This window comes from Ranitomeya variabilis, chromosome 6 (genome assembly GCF_051348905.1).
Source record: "Ranitomeya variabilis isolate aRanVar5 chromosome 6, aRanVar5.hap1, whole genome shotgun sequence".
NCBI lineage: Eukaryota > Metazoa > Chordata > Amphibia > Anura > Dendrobatidae > Ranitomeya > Ranitomeya variabilis.
In genome coordinates, this window is record NC_135237.1 from 4,109,666 (window position 1) to 4,122,246 (window position 12,581).

The 12,581-nt window shown below is 45.8% G+C and overlaps 1 protein-coding gene across 2 annotated transcripts in view; it reads left to right on the top strand.

Moving 5' to 3' along the window:
- Nucleotides 1-9,567, top strand: part of LOC143781259 (uncharacterized) — a 91,576-nt gene extending 82,009 nt beyond the window's left edge. For both annotated transcript variants that reach the window (XM_077267756.1, XM_077267755.1), the window contains exons 14-15: nucleotides 7,052-7,111; nucleotides 8,100-9,567. In XM_077267756.1, the coding sequence (XP_077123871.1) occupies nucleotides 7,052-7,111; nucleotides 8,100-8,356 (317 nt within the window). In that variant the 3' untranslated portion in view covers nucleotides 8,357-9,567. The remainder of the gene's footprint in view (nucleotides 1-7,051; nucleotides 7,112-8,099) is intronic.
- Nucleotides 9,568-12,581: the final 3,014 nt, after the last annotated feature.

Consider the following 12,581-nt stretch of genomic DNA (forward strand, 5'->3'; position numbering starts at 1 on the left):
TTAGAAGAAAAAAGGAAACGTACGTTTCAGGTCAGTGCAAAAATCAAAGCATTGATCGAAAAAGAATGGAGAAAACCCGAGAAAATGGGTACCTTGCCTTCTTCATCAAAAAGGAGATATTCTTTTGAGGAAAAAGACTCTGAATCCTGGGAAAAAAATCCCTAAAATTGACGGTGCGATGGCCAAATCTTTGAAAAAATCGTCCCTTCCATTAGAAGATTCAGGTGTCCTAAAAGACCCGCTTGACAAAAAAGCAGATAGTTTTTTGAGACACATCTGGGAAGCTTCGGCTGGGGGCTTGAAACCAGCAATAGCTGGGACATGTATGGCCCGTGCACTCATGGTCTGGCTACAGCAGATAGAAGATCAGCTAAGGGATAAAGTACCTAGAGACGACATCCTTGCGAACATATCCTTAGTACAAGGAGCAGCAGCTTTTTTGGCAGATTCCTCTGCGGATTCTGCAAGATTAACAGCTAGAGCAGCGGGCTTGTCCAATGCGGCAAGGAGAGCCCTATGGCTTAAAGGTTGTCCGGGGGATTTACCGTCTAAACATAAACTGTGCTCCATCCCATGTGACGGTCAATTCCTCTTTGGAAAAAAGCTGGAAGAGATCTTGGAACATGCAGGAGATAAAAAGAAAGGCTTTCCAAGTTTCTCTAGAGATCCCAAAAACACTTTCTTTCGGAGGAGAAGATTTAACAGAGGTCGTCCCCTAGGAGATAGGAGAAATTGGGACTTTAAAGATAAAAGGGGATCGGGCTACATGTTCAAAGGGCCCTCTACATCAGCAAAAAAAAATTCCCCCCAATGACATTACATCAGAGGTTGGGGGAAGGCTCTCCCTCTTCTTTCCGGCCTGGATAAACATCTCCCCCAGCACCTGAGTTTTAAACATTATCAAAGACGCCTAAAAATAAAATTCATCCATCCACCCAGGCAAAATTTTGTAATAACTCCCCGGAGGAAGTCCCAGCAGGATCAATCTGCTCTGGAAACAGAAGTCCTCGGACTTGTTCACAAAAATGTCTTGTAGGAAGTCCCGGCTCGGGAGGAAGGAAGGGGGTTTTACTCCCCCCCTCTTTCTGATACAAAAACCGGATGGCTCCTGGAGAACCATAGTCAATCTAAGGAAGCTCAATCAATCAGTAGAGAACTCCTTCAAGATGGAGTCCATCAACACAACCACAAAACTTCTGTTCCCTCACTGCTTCATGGCAGTAATAGACTTAAAAGATGCATATTATCATATCCCAATACATCAGGAATATCGGAAATACTTGAGTAGCGCTCTACATACAAAACCAAGCGAAGCATTACCAATATACAGCCCTTCCATTCGGCCTGTCTACAGCTCCCAGGGTCTTCACCAAGGTGATGGTAAAGGTAATGTCATACCTCCGATCCCGGGATGTAGTGATTATCCCATACCTGGACAACTTCCTTGTGGTAGGGAGGACAGAGACCCATTGCTCCCATCAAGTAACAGTTGTAACATCAACTCTAATAGAGCTGGGATGGAAAATAAATATCCCCAAATCAAAGTTAGTTCCAGTAAAAGTGCAGTCCTTCCTAGGATTAATACTGGAATCCGAGCGTCAGCTCTGCCTCCTCCCGGAGAACAAAGTAGCCAAAATAATCAACTTGACCAGTACAGCAATACATCAATCAGCGATGACCCTAAGAAAAGCAATGTCCCTACTAGGCTCATTAACATCATGCATTCCGGCTATAGGATGGGTACAATTTCACCTGAGACAGCTGTAGTGGGAAGTTCTGTCAGCTCAGAAACTGTTAAGAAGGCATTTGGAAGGAAATCTATGTCTTTCTCAGGGCGTAAGAGATTCCCTAATTTGGTGGACTGTGAAGGGACATCTCACAATGGGGGTCCAGTGGCAGAAACCGGTCGAAGACATCACGACCGACGCAAGCGGTATAGGTTGGGGGGCTCATCTGAGGTCTCATTCAGTACCAGGAACCTGGTCCTCGTGAGAAAGAAATCATGGCTCAAGCGAAAAAGAACTATGGGCAGTGGAAAAGGCCTTGAAACATTTTCTCCCCTTGCTCCAGGGCCGCCATACTCGAATCATGATGGACAATCGAGCAGTGGTAGCTTATATCAATCACCAAGGGGGGGACGAGGTCCCGGGGCCTCATGGAAGTGTCAAATCTACTTTTCCAGTTGGCAGAACAACACCTGTCGTCCCTCACAGCACTACATATAAGGGGTGTAGAAAACACAGGCAGACTTCCTGAGTCGCAGAGGTCTGAGACAGGGGGAATGGTCCTTAAACCCCCAGGTGTTCCAACAAATAATACAAGCCTGGGGTACACCAGAAATAGACTTATTTGCCACCTCACACAACAAAAAAGTCAAAAAATTCTCCCTAAACCCAAGAGAACATCCTTTTGCAGTAGATGCCCTGCTAATACCATGGAGGTTCTCTCAGGCCTACGCATTCCCCCCGATAGTGATGATTCCAACAGTAGTCCGGAAGATCAGAGAAGACCGAGCAAAAATAATACTCATAGCTCCATTCTGGCCAAGAAGGCCATGGTTCTCCCTTCTAAGGCAGATGTCATTAACAGACCCATGGATTCTGCCAGAAGTTCCAGACCTGTTAACCCAAGGACCTGTGACTAACCCTCAGGTGAAGGGCTTCCATCTGGCAGCCTGGAATTTGAGAGGGCGTTACTGAGTCGCCAGAGATTCTCACCACGGTTAGTCTCCACCCTATTGAAAAGCAGAAAGCCTATAACATCTAGAATCTATGGTAGGACATGGAAAAAGTTTCTTGTCTTCCTGAGTGAACCGGTGGGGGATGTAGCACCAGTGGGACCTATCCTAGAGTTTCTGCAGGCAGGGTTGCAGCTCGGGTTAGCGACTAGCACCCTTAAGGTTCAAGTTTCAGCCTTGGAGGCCCTATACAAGTGCAACCTAGCATCAAATAGGTGGGTTTCACGATTCATAAAATCCTGTGGCAGGTCTAGGTCAGTTATTATCCCAAAAATCCCTCCCTGGGATCTAAATTTAGTCTTGGAAGCCTTAACCAAAGACCCTTTTGAGCCTTTGCAGGAGTTGTCACCTAAATTACTCACCCTGAAAACAGTTCTACTGGTAGCCTTAACATCGTCCCGTAGGGTAGGTGATTTACAGGCCCTGTCGATATGCCCTCCTTATACTCAGGTTTTTGACGACAGGATAGTTCTAAGACCAGACCAGATATCTCCCCAAGGTGGTCCTAAAATTCCATAGGAGTCAGGAGATTACTTTACCATCGTTTTGTAATAATCCTAGAAATCCTGGGGAACAAAAGTTCCATGCTAGATGTAAGAAGATCTATGTTACAATACATGACCATGACTAGTCAGTGGAGGAAAGATCAAACCCTATTTGTAGTCTTTCAGGGTAGTAAAAAAGGGTGCGGGGTAACTAAAAGTACCATTGCTAGATGGATCAGGGAGGCCTTTAATCTATCCTACTCTGCGAGTGGCACTCCGGTTCCTGATGACATCAAGGCTTACGTCACCAGAGCCGTGGCTACCTCCTGGGCAGAAAAGGCTGAGGTATCAATTGACCAAAGTTGCAAGGCCGCTACCTGGTCCTCACCCTCAACTTTTTTCAAACACTACCGGCTGGACCTTTCCTCCTCTGCTGACCTGACCTTTGGTAGAAGGGTACTTCAAGCGGTGGTCCTTGCCTAAGGTTTCATTCTACAAAAGTCTCTGAGGTGTGCCGTCATAGGGGAAGGGAAAACACCAAGGTTACTTACCGGTAGCCATTTTTTTCCGGAACCCATGAAGGCACCTGTATATTCCCCCCCTTTATCACCCCTTCGGTGTGCACTATAGTTTTGGGTGTTTTTAGTTCATATGATGTAGTGATGGATTTGCCATGTGTACTGACCAGGGGGGCCTCTCATGCTCTGAAAACCAACTGAAGTGACAGAGAGGTACCGCCCTTTTATTTTTAGTAGTGTTTCCTGTCCTGACTGGGCGGATCCCCTCTCTCAGGTGTGCCGTCATGGGTTCCGGAAAAAAATGGCTACCGGTAAGTAACCTTGGTGTTTTCTGTAGTTACCACCCCTCCAATCCTCAACAACTTGTATCCCCCAGAATTGTGTCCCCATCAGGTTGCCCCCATGTTTCTTAATGTAGTGTTTTCATAGGGGATGATTCTGTATTTTTTAGAGATGTTGTTAATGTGTTGACCAATTCTTTTGGAGAGTTTTCTTATAGAGCGCCCCACATATTTTTTATTACACGGCATTGAATGCAATTAGTGTGACAGGAGATGAAGTCTTATGTTATATATCTCATTACCCTGTGTTTACAAGGGGTTAATGTGTGGCACAGTTTACACAGAAACAAACCTATGAGGTTGAGGTGTGGGGTCATTAGATGACCACTACCGTGAACAGTTTCTTGCACAGTCGGAGCTGCCAGGTTACCTATATTCTGTGCCCTCCTGTAAATGAATTGTGGTTGGTTCTGTAATCGTTCACCCAGAATCTTGTCCTCTCGTAATGTGTTCCAGAGTTTAGTGATGTTTCTCACAAAGTAGTTTTGGGAGTATATTGTAAGATAATGGGGCTATTGAGAGGATCATGCTGCTTTTGGTTATTAGTTGTGTTATGGGAGATCAGTAAATCTCTTGGTATTTTGGTTACTGTGTCTCTAATTTTGTTTAAGAAGTCCTTATTCTATCCTTTCTCTATGAATGTGTCCATAAGGTTGTTGGCTTCCTGTTCAGAATCCATATTCTCCGTACAATTTCTCGGAGGCGAATAAATTGTCCTCTAGAAATATTGAGTAACCAATGCGGCACATGTCAGCTGTTTAAGTCAATGTGACTATTGCTGTCAGTCGGATTCGTAAAAGTGCCAGTGCAAACTTTTATATTCGTGGATAAAAATAGTTAAGTCTAAAAAAGTCAAGGATTCCCTGCTAGTGGCAGATGTGAATTGTAGATACGGTAATAGAATCTAAAAACTGGAATAAACATAGGGAATCCCCTGACCAGATAAAAAACACAGTCTATAAAGTGTTTCCATAGGACCAGGTTGGCGCACACTTCGCCCTGAGGGTATATATGCTGGTGTTCCCACAGGCCAACTTAAAGGTTAGCGTAACTGGCGCAAACCTGGTCCCCATGGCTGTGCCCTGCTGCTGGAGATAATGATCATTGCTGGATTTAAGAAAATGATGAATATAAAATTCATACAATCTCCAATGAACTGGACTTGTCAGTGGGGATCTGTCTAAAAGTGTTCAAGAAAAACATTGAGGCTTTGCACCCTTCTGATGTTCAATTACCGTGTACAGTGGGGTGACGTCTGGGGTCCCCATAATGTAGTTCTCCTTCCATGTCAGGCCGTTTACAAGCTGTAAGATGTGTTTTGTGTCCCTGAGATATGGAGGCAAATGGGGAACACACACTTGCAACTGGTGGTCTACAAACCTTGACAAATTAGAGGTGAGGCACCCCACTCCTGAGACTATGGCTGTGCCTGGAGGGTTCAAGATGCATTTGTGTATTTTGGGAAGGTAGTAAAATATTTGGAATATTAATAAATCGAGCTTCATCCTTATTAATAAATCCTTTATGGTGCTCAGGATCTCATCTGTAGGGTCACTGATTATTTTACCATTTTCATGGCCTTGGAATGATATTGATCGTAGTCTACGTTGACTATACTCCCTCCTTTGTCAGCCGGCGGATTACAATTTGATTTTTAGTTTGAAGAGTTTTTAGGGCGTTCTTTTCTTAAGGGGTTAGCTTGTAATGTATTCTTTTATTTATACATGTTGGGTTAATTTGACGTAGATCTTCAGTAAAGGTACCTTCACACGAAGCGACGCTGCAGCGATAGCGACAACGATGCCGATCGCTGCAGCGTCGCTGTTTGATCGCTGGAGAGCTGTCACACAGACAGCTCTCCAGCGACCAACGATGCCGAAGTCCCCGGGTAACCAGGGTAAACATCGGATTACTAAGCGCAGGGCCGCGCTTAGTAACCCGATGTTTACCCTGGTTACCAGCGTAAAAGTAAAAAAAACAAACAGTACATGCTCACCTGCGCGTCCCCCAGCGTCTGCTTCCTGACACTGACTGAGCTCCGGCCCTAACAGCAGAGCGGTGACGTCACCGCTGTGCTTTCACTTTCACTTTAGGGCCGGCGCTCAGTAAGTGTCAGGAAGCAGACGCTGGGGGACACGCAGGTGAGCATGTACTGTTTGTTTTTTTTACTTTTACGCTGGTAACCAGGGTAAACATCGGGTTACTAAGCGCGGCCCTGCGCTTGGTAACCCGATGTTTACCCTGGTTACCAGTGTAAAACATCGCTGGTATCGTTGCTTTTGCTTTCAAACACAACGATACACGGCGATCGGACGACCAAATAAAGTTCTGGACTTTATTCAGCGACCAGCGACATCACAGCAGGATCCTGATCGCTGCTGCGTGTCAAACTAAACGATATCGCTAGCCAGGACGCTGCAACGTCACGGATCGCTAGCGATGTCGTTACAAAGTCGTTTCGTGTGAAGGTACCTTAAGTCCTATCAGAAACGCCTTCATTGAGTTAGAATATTCATGGATTGGGTGGAAATTAGATTTATTTTTGAGATTGGTACGGTAGATGTGGTGTCTTGAATGATCGGATTTTTGATAAAATGTTTTTTGATGGAAAGTACCGTATGCCCATAAATTGTTTAACTTCAATATACGCATGGAGCTTGTTAAACTTATTTGTTGGAGCAAACTTTAAACCTTTCTGGAGGGATCGTATCTTGTGCCTGGATGATTTACGTTTATCGATTTTTTCCCGCTGTCATTTATGAGGCATTCAGACTTGTATCATTGTTGGCCAATAATGGGAATTTCCTCCATACTGCCGGCATTCCGAGCGTCCACATTAGTGTAGATGGAGCAACTTGTGGAGGCCCTGTACACAGTTCTGGCAGGGTCTAGGTCAGGTTGTGAGAAACGACTGATCTTGGGATTGTCCGGTTCCTGCAGTGATTCCTGCTCTGTATCTCTGATTTGCAGCTGCCCGGCTGGAATCCTGTAAGAAGCTCAGTAAAGCAGCAGAGTCGGCATCTGGAGCAGGTAACCTCACCCGTCTCACTTATTAGCCTTGTCCCCCACTGATGCACGATCTGTGTGTGGTTTCAATCTGAGGTCACGAGGCAGCAGAAGATTCCACGCTGAGAATATAGAGTGCTACAGACTGAATTCTGGGGGCAGACATGTTGTCTTATCATGATGGGTGCCATTCATTATCTGCACCACTGTCATATTGCAAAAATGTTGGTATTTTCCATATTAATGTTTATAATTAAAAAAAAATCCTGAAATGTTGCAGTTTTCAGTTTGGCCACTAATCCCGACGTCTCCGTCCCATATGTTATGGTGACATGAGCTGGCCAGGAAGTTTTTCAGAAATCCCCTACAAATGAACAAAGAGAAACAAGTGTACGCCTGTACGGTCACCTCTCCATTCCAGGCAGAGCTCAATGCATCCCATACCTGAAATGGGATCTGCACCTATCAGTCATTTATGGTAGATCCTGGGGATCTGCCGTAAATGTTCAAAATCAGAGAACCTCTAACAATTTTTACTAATTATAAATTGAAACTGACGCAGATTAAATACTTATTCCTTTAATGTGGGGAGAGGAGTCAGATGCCTGCTGTAGATGGCAGATGACGCGATCTCTCACTGTTGATCCGCAGTGATTTGTCCAATACATGGCAGATCACTCGATCTCTCACTGTTGATCCACTGTGATTGGTCCCATAGATGGCAGATCACTCGATCTCTCACTGTTGATCCACTGTGATTGGTCCCATAGATGGCAGATTACTCGATCTGTCCTTATTGACCCACCATGATGATTCCCACAGATGGCAGATCCCTTGACTTCTCATTGTTAATCCACCGTCACAGTCCTCACAGATGGCATTTCCCTCCATCTCTCACTGTTGATCTGCTGTGATGGTTCCCACATACGGCAGATCATTCGATATCTCACTGTTGATCTGCTCTGGTGAGATTAGGATCCTGCATTTTTTATGTGTTAATTTATTTTCTCAGGGAAGAAATGGAGACGTCATCCTCTCCAGCGAGACATCATGCAGGAGGAGCAGACCCCAGTGCAGATGACGTTGGACACCTCTGAGGAGCATTTACCCAGAATACCTTGGCACCAGTCTGGGCTTCCAAAACCTAGAAACACCTTCTCTATGGCACGATTAAAAAAAAATCGTCACCTGTCGCTTCACATCTTACATATAGACTCGTCCAGCAGCAGCTCCTACAGAGGGCAGGCAAGCATGACTGTGCGGAGCTGAAAACATCGCAGCAAGGGATGGTAGACCACCATCCTGGCAGTTTAGATTCTCCTGTAAGAAGGTTTAATGTTCTGTTCCTTCTATCACCACCATCATTGATGTCACAAAGAATCCAGCAACCTCTGCTCTACTCCAATGAATCTGTACAAGAGGGTGATGTGGGTTTAGTCAATATGGCTGAAGAGTCTGCTTGAGAATGTTTTGGGCCCCGACAGTATACAAGGGGGAGTCCAAAAACTATCCGCTTACTGGCTGTAGAAGTTCTTTTAAGGCAGCACTCCAGCATTTTTTTAGATTTACCACTGGAGTGGTGTTAATAATGTAAGTTCCCTGCACCTTGTATCATACTTACCAGCTGCCGTCTTCTACTGTTATCATCACCACCCTGGTCAGTCTTCTTAAGGTTCTACAATGTTTGCCGGGCGAGCCAGAACAACTCTATGTAAGTCTATGAGAAGCAGAACAAGGGTCTCGTAGAATATCATTGAGAGCTTGTGAGGGCAGTGTGGGACCAGAGTGGTGCCAGGAAGAGCTGAAGATGGCAGCTAGTGAGTAAAATACTATGATCAGGTAACTTACAGTAGTAGTGACAACACTCCAGGGTTGAAATAATAATAATTAAAAAAAACTGAGGAATGGTGCTTTAAAGGAAACCTGACGCCAAAAAAACGCTATTAACCTGCAGATATGCGGTTACTAACCTGCCTGGCTCCTGTTCTTAGCGGAATGTTGCAGGGAGAAAATTAACATTAATCTCCCTAGTAGAAGTCGGGTTTCAGTCACCAGGGTGGCGCTGGTTCAGTCACATACAGAATGGCAGCTGTAACCGCGCTCGCGCTCCTCACACTGGCTCTACATTGTAGCCGGGTGTCATTCAGGGCCGACGGTGCGGTTACAGCCGCTGCTCTATATACCCAGAGCGCTGACTGAGACCAGAATGCTGCAGAGGGAATAAAGTCTATTTTCTTCCCGCAGGGTTTGGCTACGTCCAGGCGCCGGGCAGGATAGCAATGCTATTAACCTGCAGATTTACTCCATATCACCAGGTCAATGGCGTTTTTTCTGGTGAAAGGATCCTTTAATCAACTTCCAGAAAAGACAATGCAGAATTTTCTTCATAATCTCGCTGATTTTCTATCACATTTTGTCCACCAACAAGCATTGCTATTCCTTCATTAAAAACTATTTCCGGCTGAGCTGGGATCACTTCATTGGATGTGAATTGTCATCCTCGTAAAACTTCTTCCAGGGCCCCCATCATGATAATCCACTGGAGCCACTTCCAACAGAAGGAGTTCACACTCAATATTGTCATCAGTCATGGACGGGCATCCGGCTTCATTCTCATGGCAGACATTGTGAAACCGTCCTGCACGTCTCTATCCCATCACAAACATTTCTTCTTGACCAAACACTTTCTCTGTACTGTGCACAAAGTCTTCAATCAATCTGGCCACCCGACACACTCCCGAACCAGAAGACACAGATCACTGCACTGTGCTTAATTCTGTGCAGATCACAAGTGGTGCAGCAGCCATTGTATCTTGCACCGCAGTCTCAAAAGAAGTGACGTAACCTGTCCAAGAACGCACAGCAGTGATGGGAGATGGTCACCATGCCCTCAAAGTGCTGATAACACCGTTCATGTAACCAGGGTGCGGAAAATAATTTTTACTCACCCTCGTGTGTATGTCTATATACAGTAGTGTTCAGAATACCAGCCGTGTAATATAACTAACCAGATTAATCACTGTTTTTGGTATAAATTCTATCACCACACGTCACACAATTTACCAGTCGGTGCAGTAGATAAGAGAACCACCAGACTCTGCATCCATGATCTGCAGGTATCGGAGTCTGTGTATTAGAATAATTGACGGGGGGTGATCACAATAATATCAGTGTGGAGATCAATCAGTGCGGTCAATCATTCTGTGAAGAGACGGGTGTGAATCCGGTGGCCCTTATCTAAAGGTGAAGGACATGTACATGCATTTCTCCTGGAAAGCCTGAGATATATAGGGAGTTTGTCACATTGTTCAGAAGAACAGCGTACTCTGATTATAGTTTATTGGAGAGGTTAAAACTTTTATAAAGAAGTGCAGACAATGATCGGCGGATCAGCTAAAATGATCTCCAATGCTTTGTAATGGAAACCAAACCAGAGAGATATGGAAGAAGACGACGATTCTAATGGATGGAAGAATAACCAGAATGGCAAAGACTCAGCCAAGTGATCAGCTCTAGGATGATCACAGACAGTCTCACGTTACCAATGATCGGCTCCAGGATGATCACAGTCTCACGTTACCAATGATCGGCTCCAGGATGATCACAGACAGTCTCACGTTACCAATGATCGGCTCCAGGATGATCACAGTCTCACGTTACCAATGATCGGCTCCAGGATGATCACAGACAGTCTCACGTTACCAATGATCGGCTCCAGGATGATTACAGACAGTCTCACGTTACCAATGATCGGCTCCAGGATGATCACAGACAGTCTCACGTTACCAATGATCGGCTCCAGGATGATCACAGTCTCACGTTACCAATGATCGGCTCCAGGATGATCACAGTCTCATGTTACCAATGATTGGCTCCAGGAGGATCACAGACAGTCTCGCGTTACCAGTGATCGGCTCCAGGATGGTCACAGACAGTCTCGCGTTACCAGTGATCAGCTCCAGGATGATCACAGACAGTCTAACGTTACCAGTGATCGGCTCCAGGATGATCACACAGTCTCACGTTACCAATGATCGGCTCCAGGATGATCACAGACAGTCTCACGTTACCAGTGATCGGCTCCAGGATGATCACAGTCTCACATTACCAATGATCGGCTCCAGGATGATCACAGTCTCACGTTACCAATGATCAGCTCCAGGATGATCACAGTGTCACGTTACCAATGATCGGCTCCAGGATGATCACAGACAGTCTCACGTTACCAGTGATCGGCTCCAGGATGGTCACAGACAGTCTCGCGTTACCAGTGATCGGCTCCAGGATGATCACAGACAGTCTCACATTACCAATGATCGGCTCCAGGATGATCACACACAGTGTCACGTTACCAATGATCGGCTCCAGGATGATCACAGACAGTCTCACGTTACCAGTGATCGGCTCCAGGATGGTCACAGACAGTCTCGCGTTACCAATGTTCTTCTCCAGGATGATCACAGACAGTCTCACGTTACCAATGATCGGCTCCAGGATGATCACAGACAGTCTCACGTTACTAGTGATCGGCTCCAGGATGATCACAGACAGTCTCACGTTACCAATGATCGACTCCAGGATGATTACAGACAGTCTCATGTTACCAATGATCGGCTCCAGGATGATCACAGTCTCACGTTACCAATGATCGGCTCCAGGATAATCACAGTCTCACATTACCAATGATCGGCTCCAGGATGATCACAGTGTCACGTTACCAATGATCGGCTCCAGGATGATCACAGTCTCACGTTACCAATGATCGGCTCCAGGATGATCACAGTGTCACGTTACCAATGATCGGCTCCAGGATGATCACAGACAGTCTCAAGTTACCAGTGATCGGCTCCAGGATGATCACAGTGTCACATTACCAATGATCGGCTCCAGGATGATCACAGTCTCACATTACCAATGATCGGCTCCAGGATGATCACAGTGTCACGTTACCAATGATCGGCTCCAGGATGATCACAGTCTCACGTTACCAATGATCGGCTCCAGGATGATCAGTCTCACGTTACCAATGATCGGCTCCAGGATGATCACAGACAGTCTCAAGTTACCAGTGATCGGCTCCAGGATGATCACAGTGTCACATTACCAATGATCGGCTCCAGGATGATCACAGTCTCACGTTACCAATGATCGGCTCCAGGATGATCACAGACAGTCTCACGTTACCAATGATCGGCTCCAGGATGATCACAGACAGTGTCACATTACCAATGATCGGCTCCAGGATGATCAGTCTCACGTTACCAATGATCGGCTCCAGGATGATCACAGACAGTCTCACGTTACTAATGATCGGCTCCAGAATGATCACAGACAGTCTCACGTTACCAGTGATCGGCTTCAGGATGATCACAGACAGTCTCAAATTACCTGTGAGGACCGTGACAGAAGACGCCTGTGTGACGCTAATCTCCTACCAAGAAGTCCCCACAAAGTCCCACTGATGTAATTTCAGGTCCTGATGCCTATTTCTGCA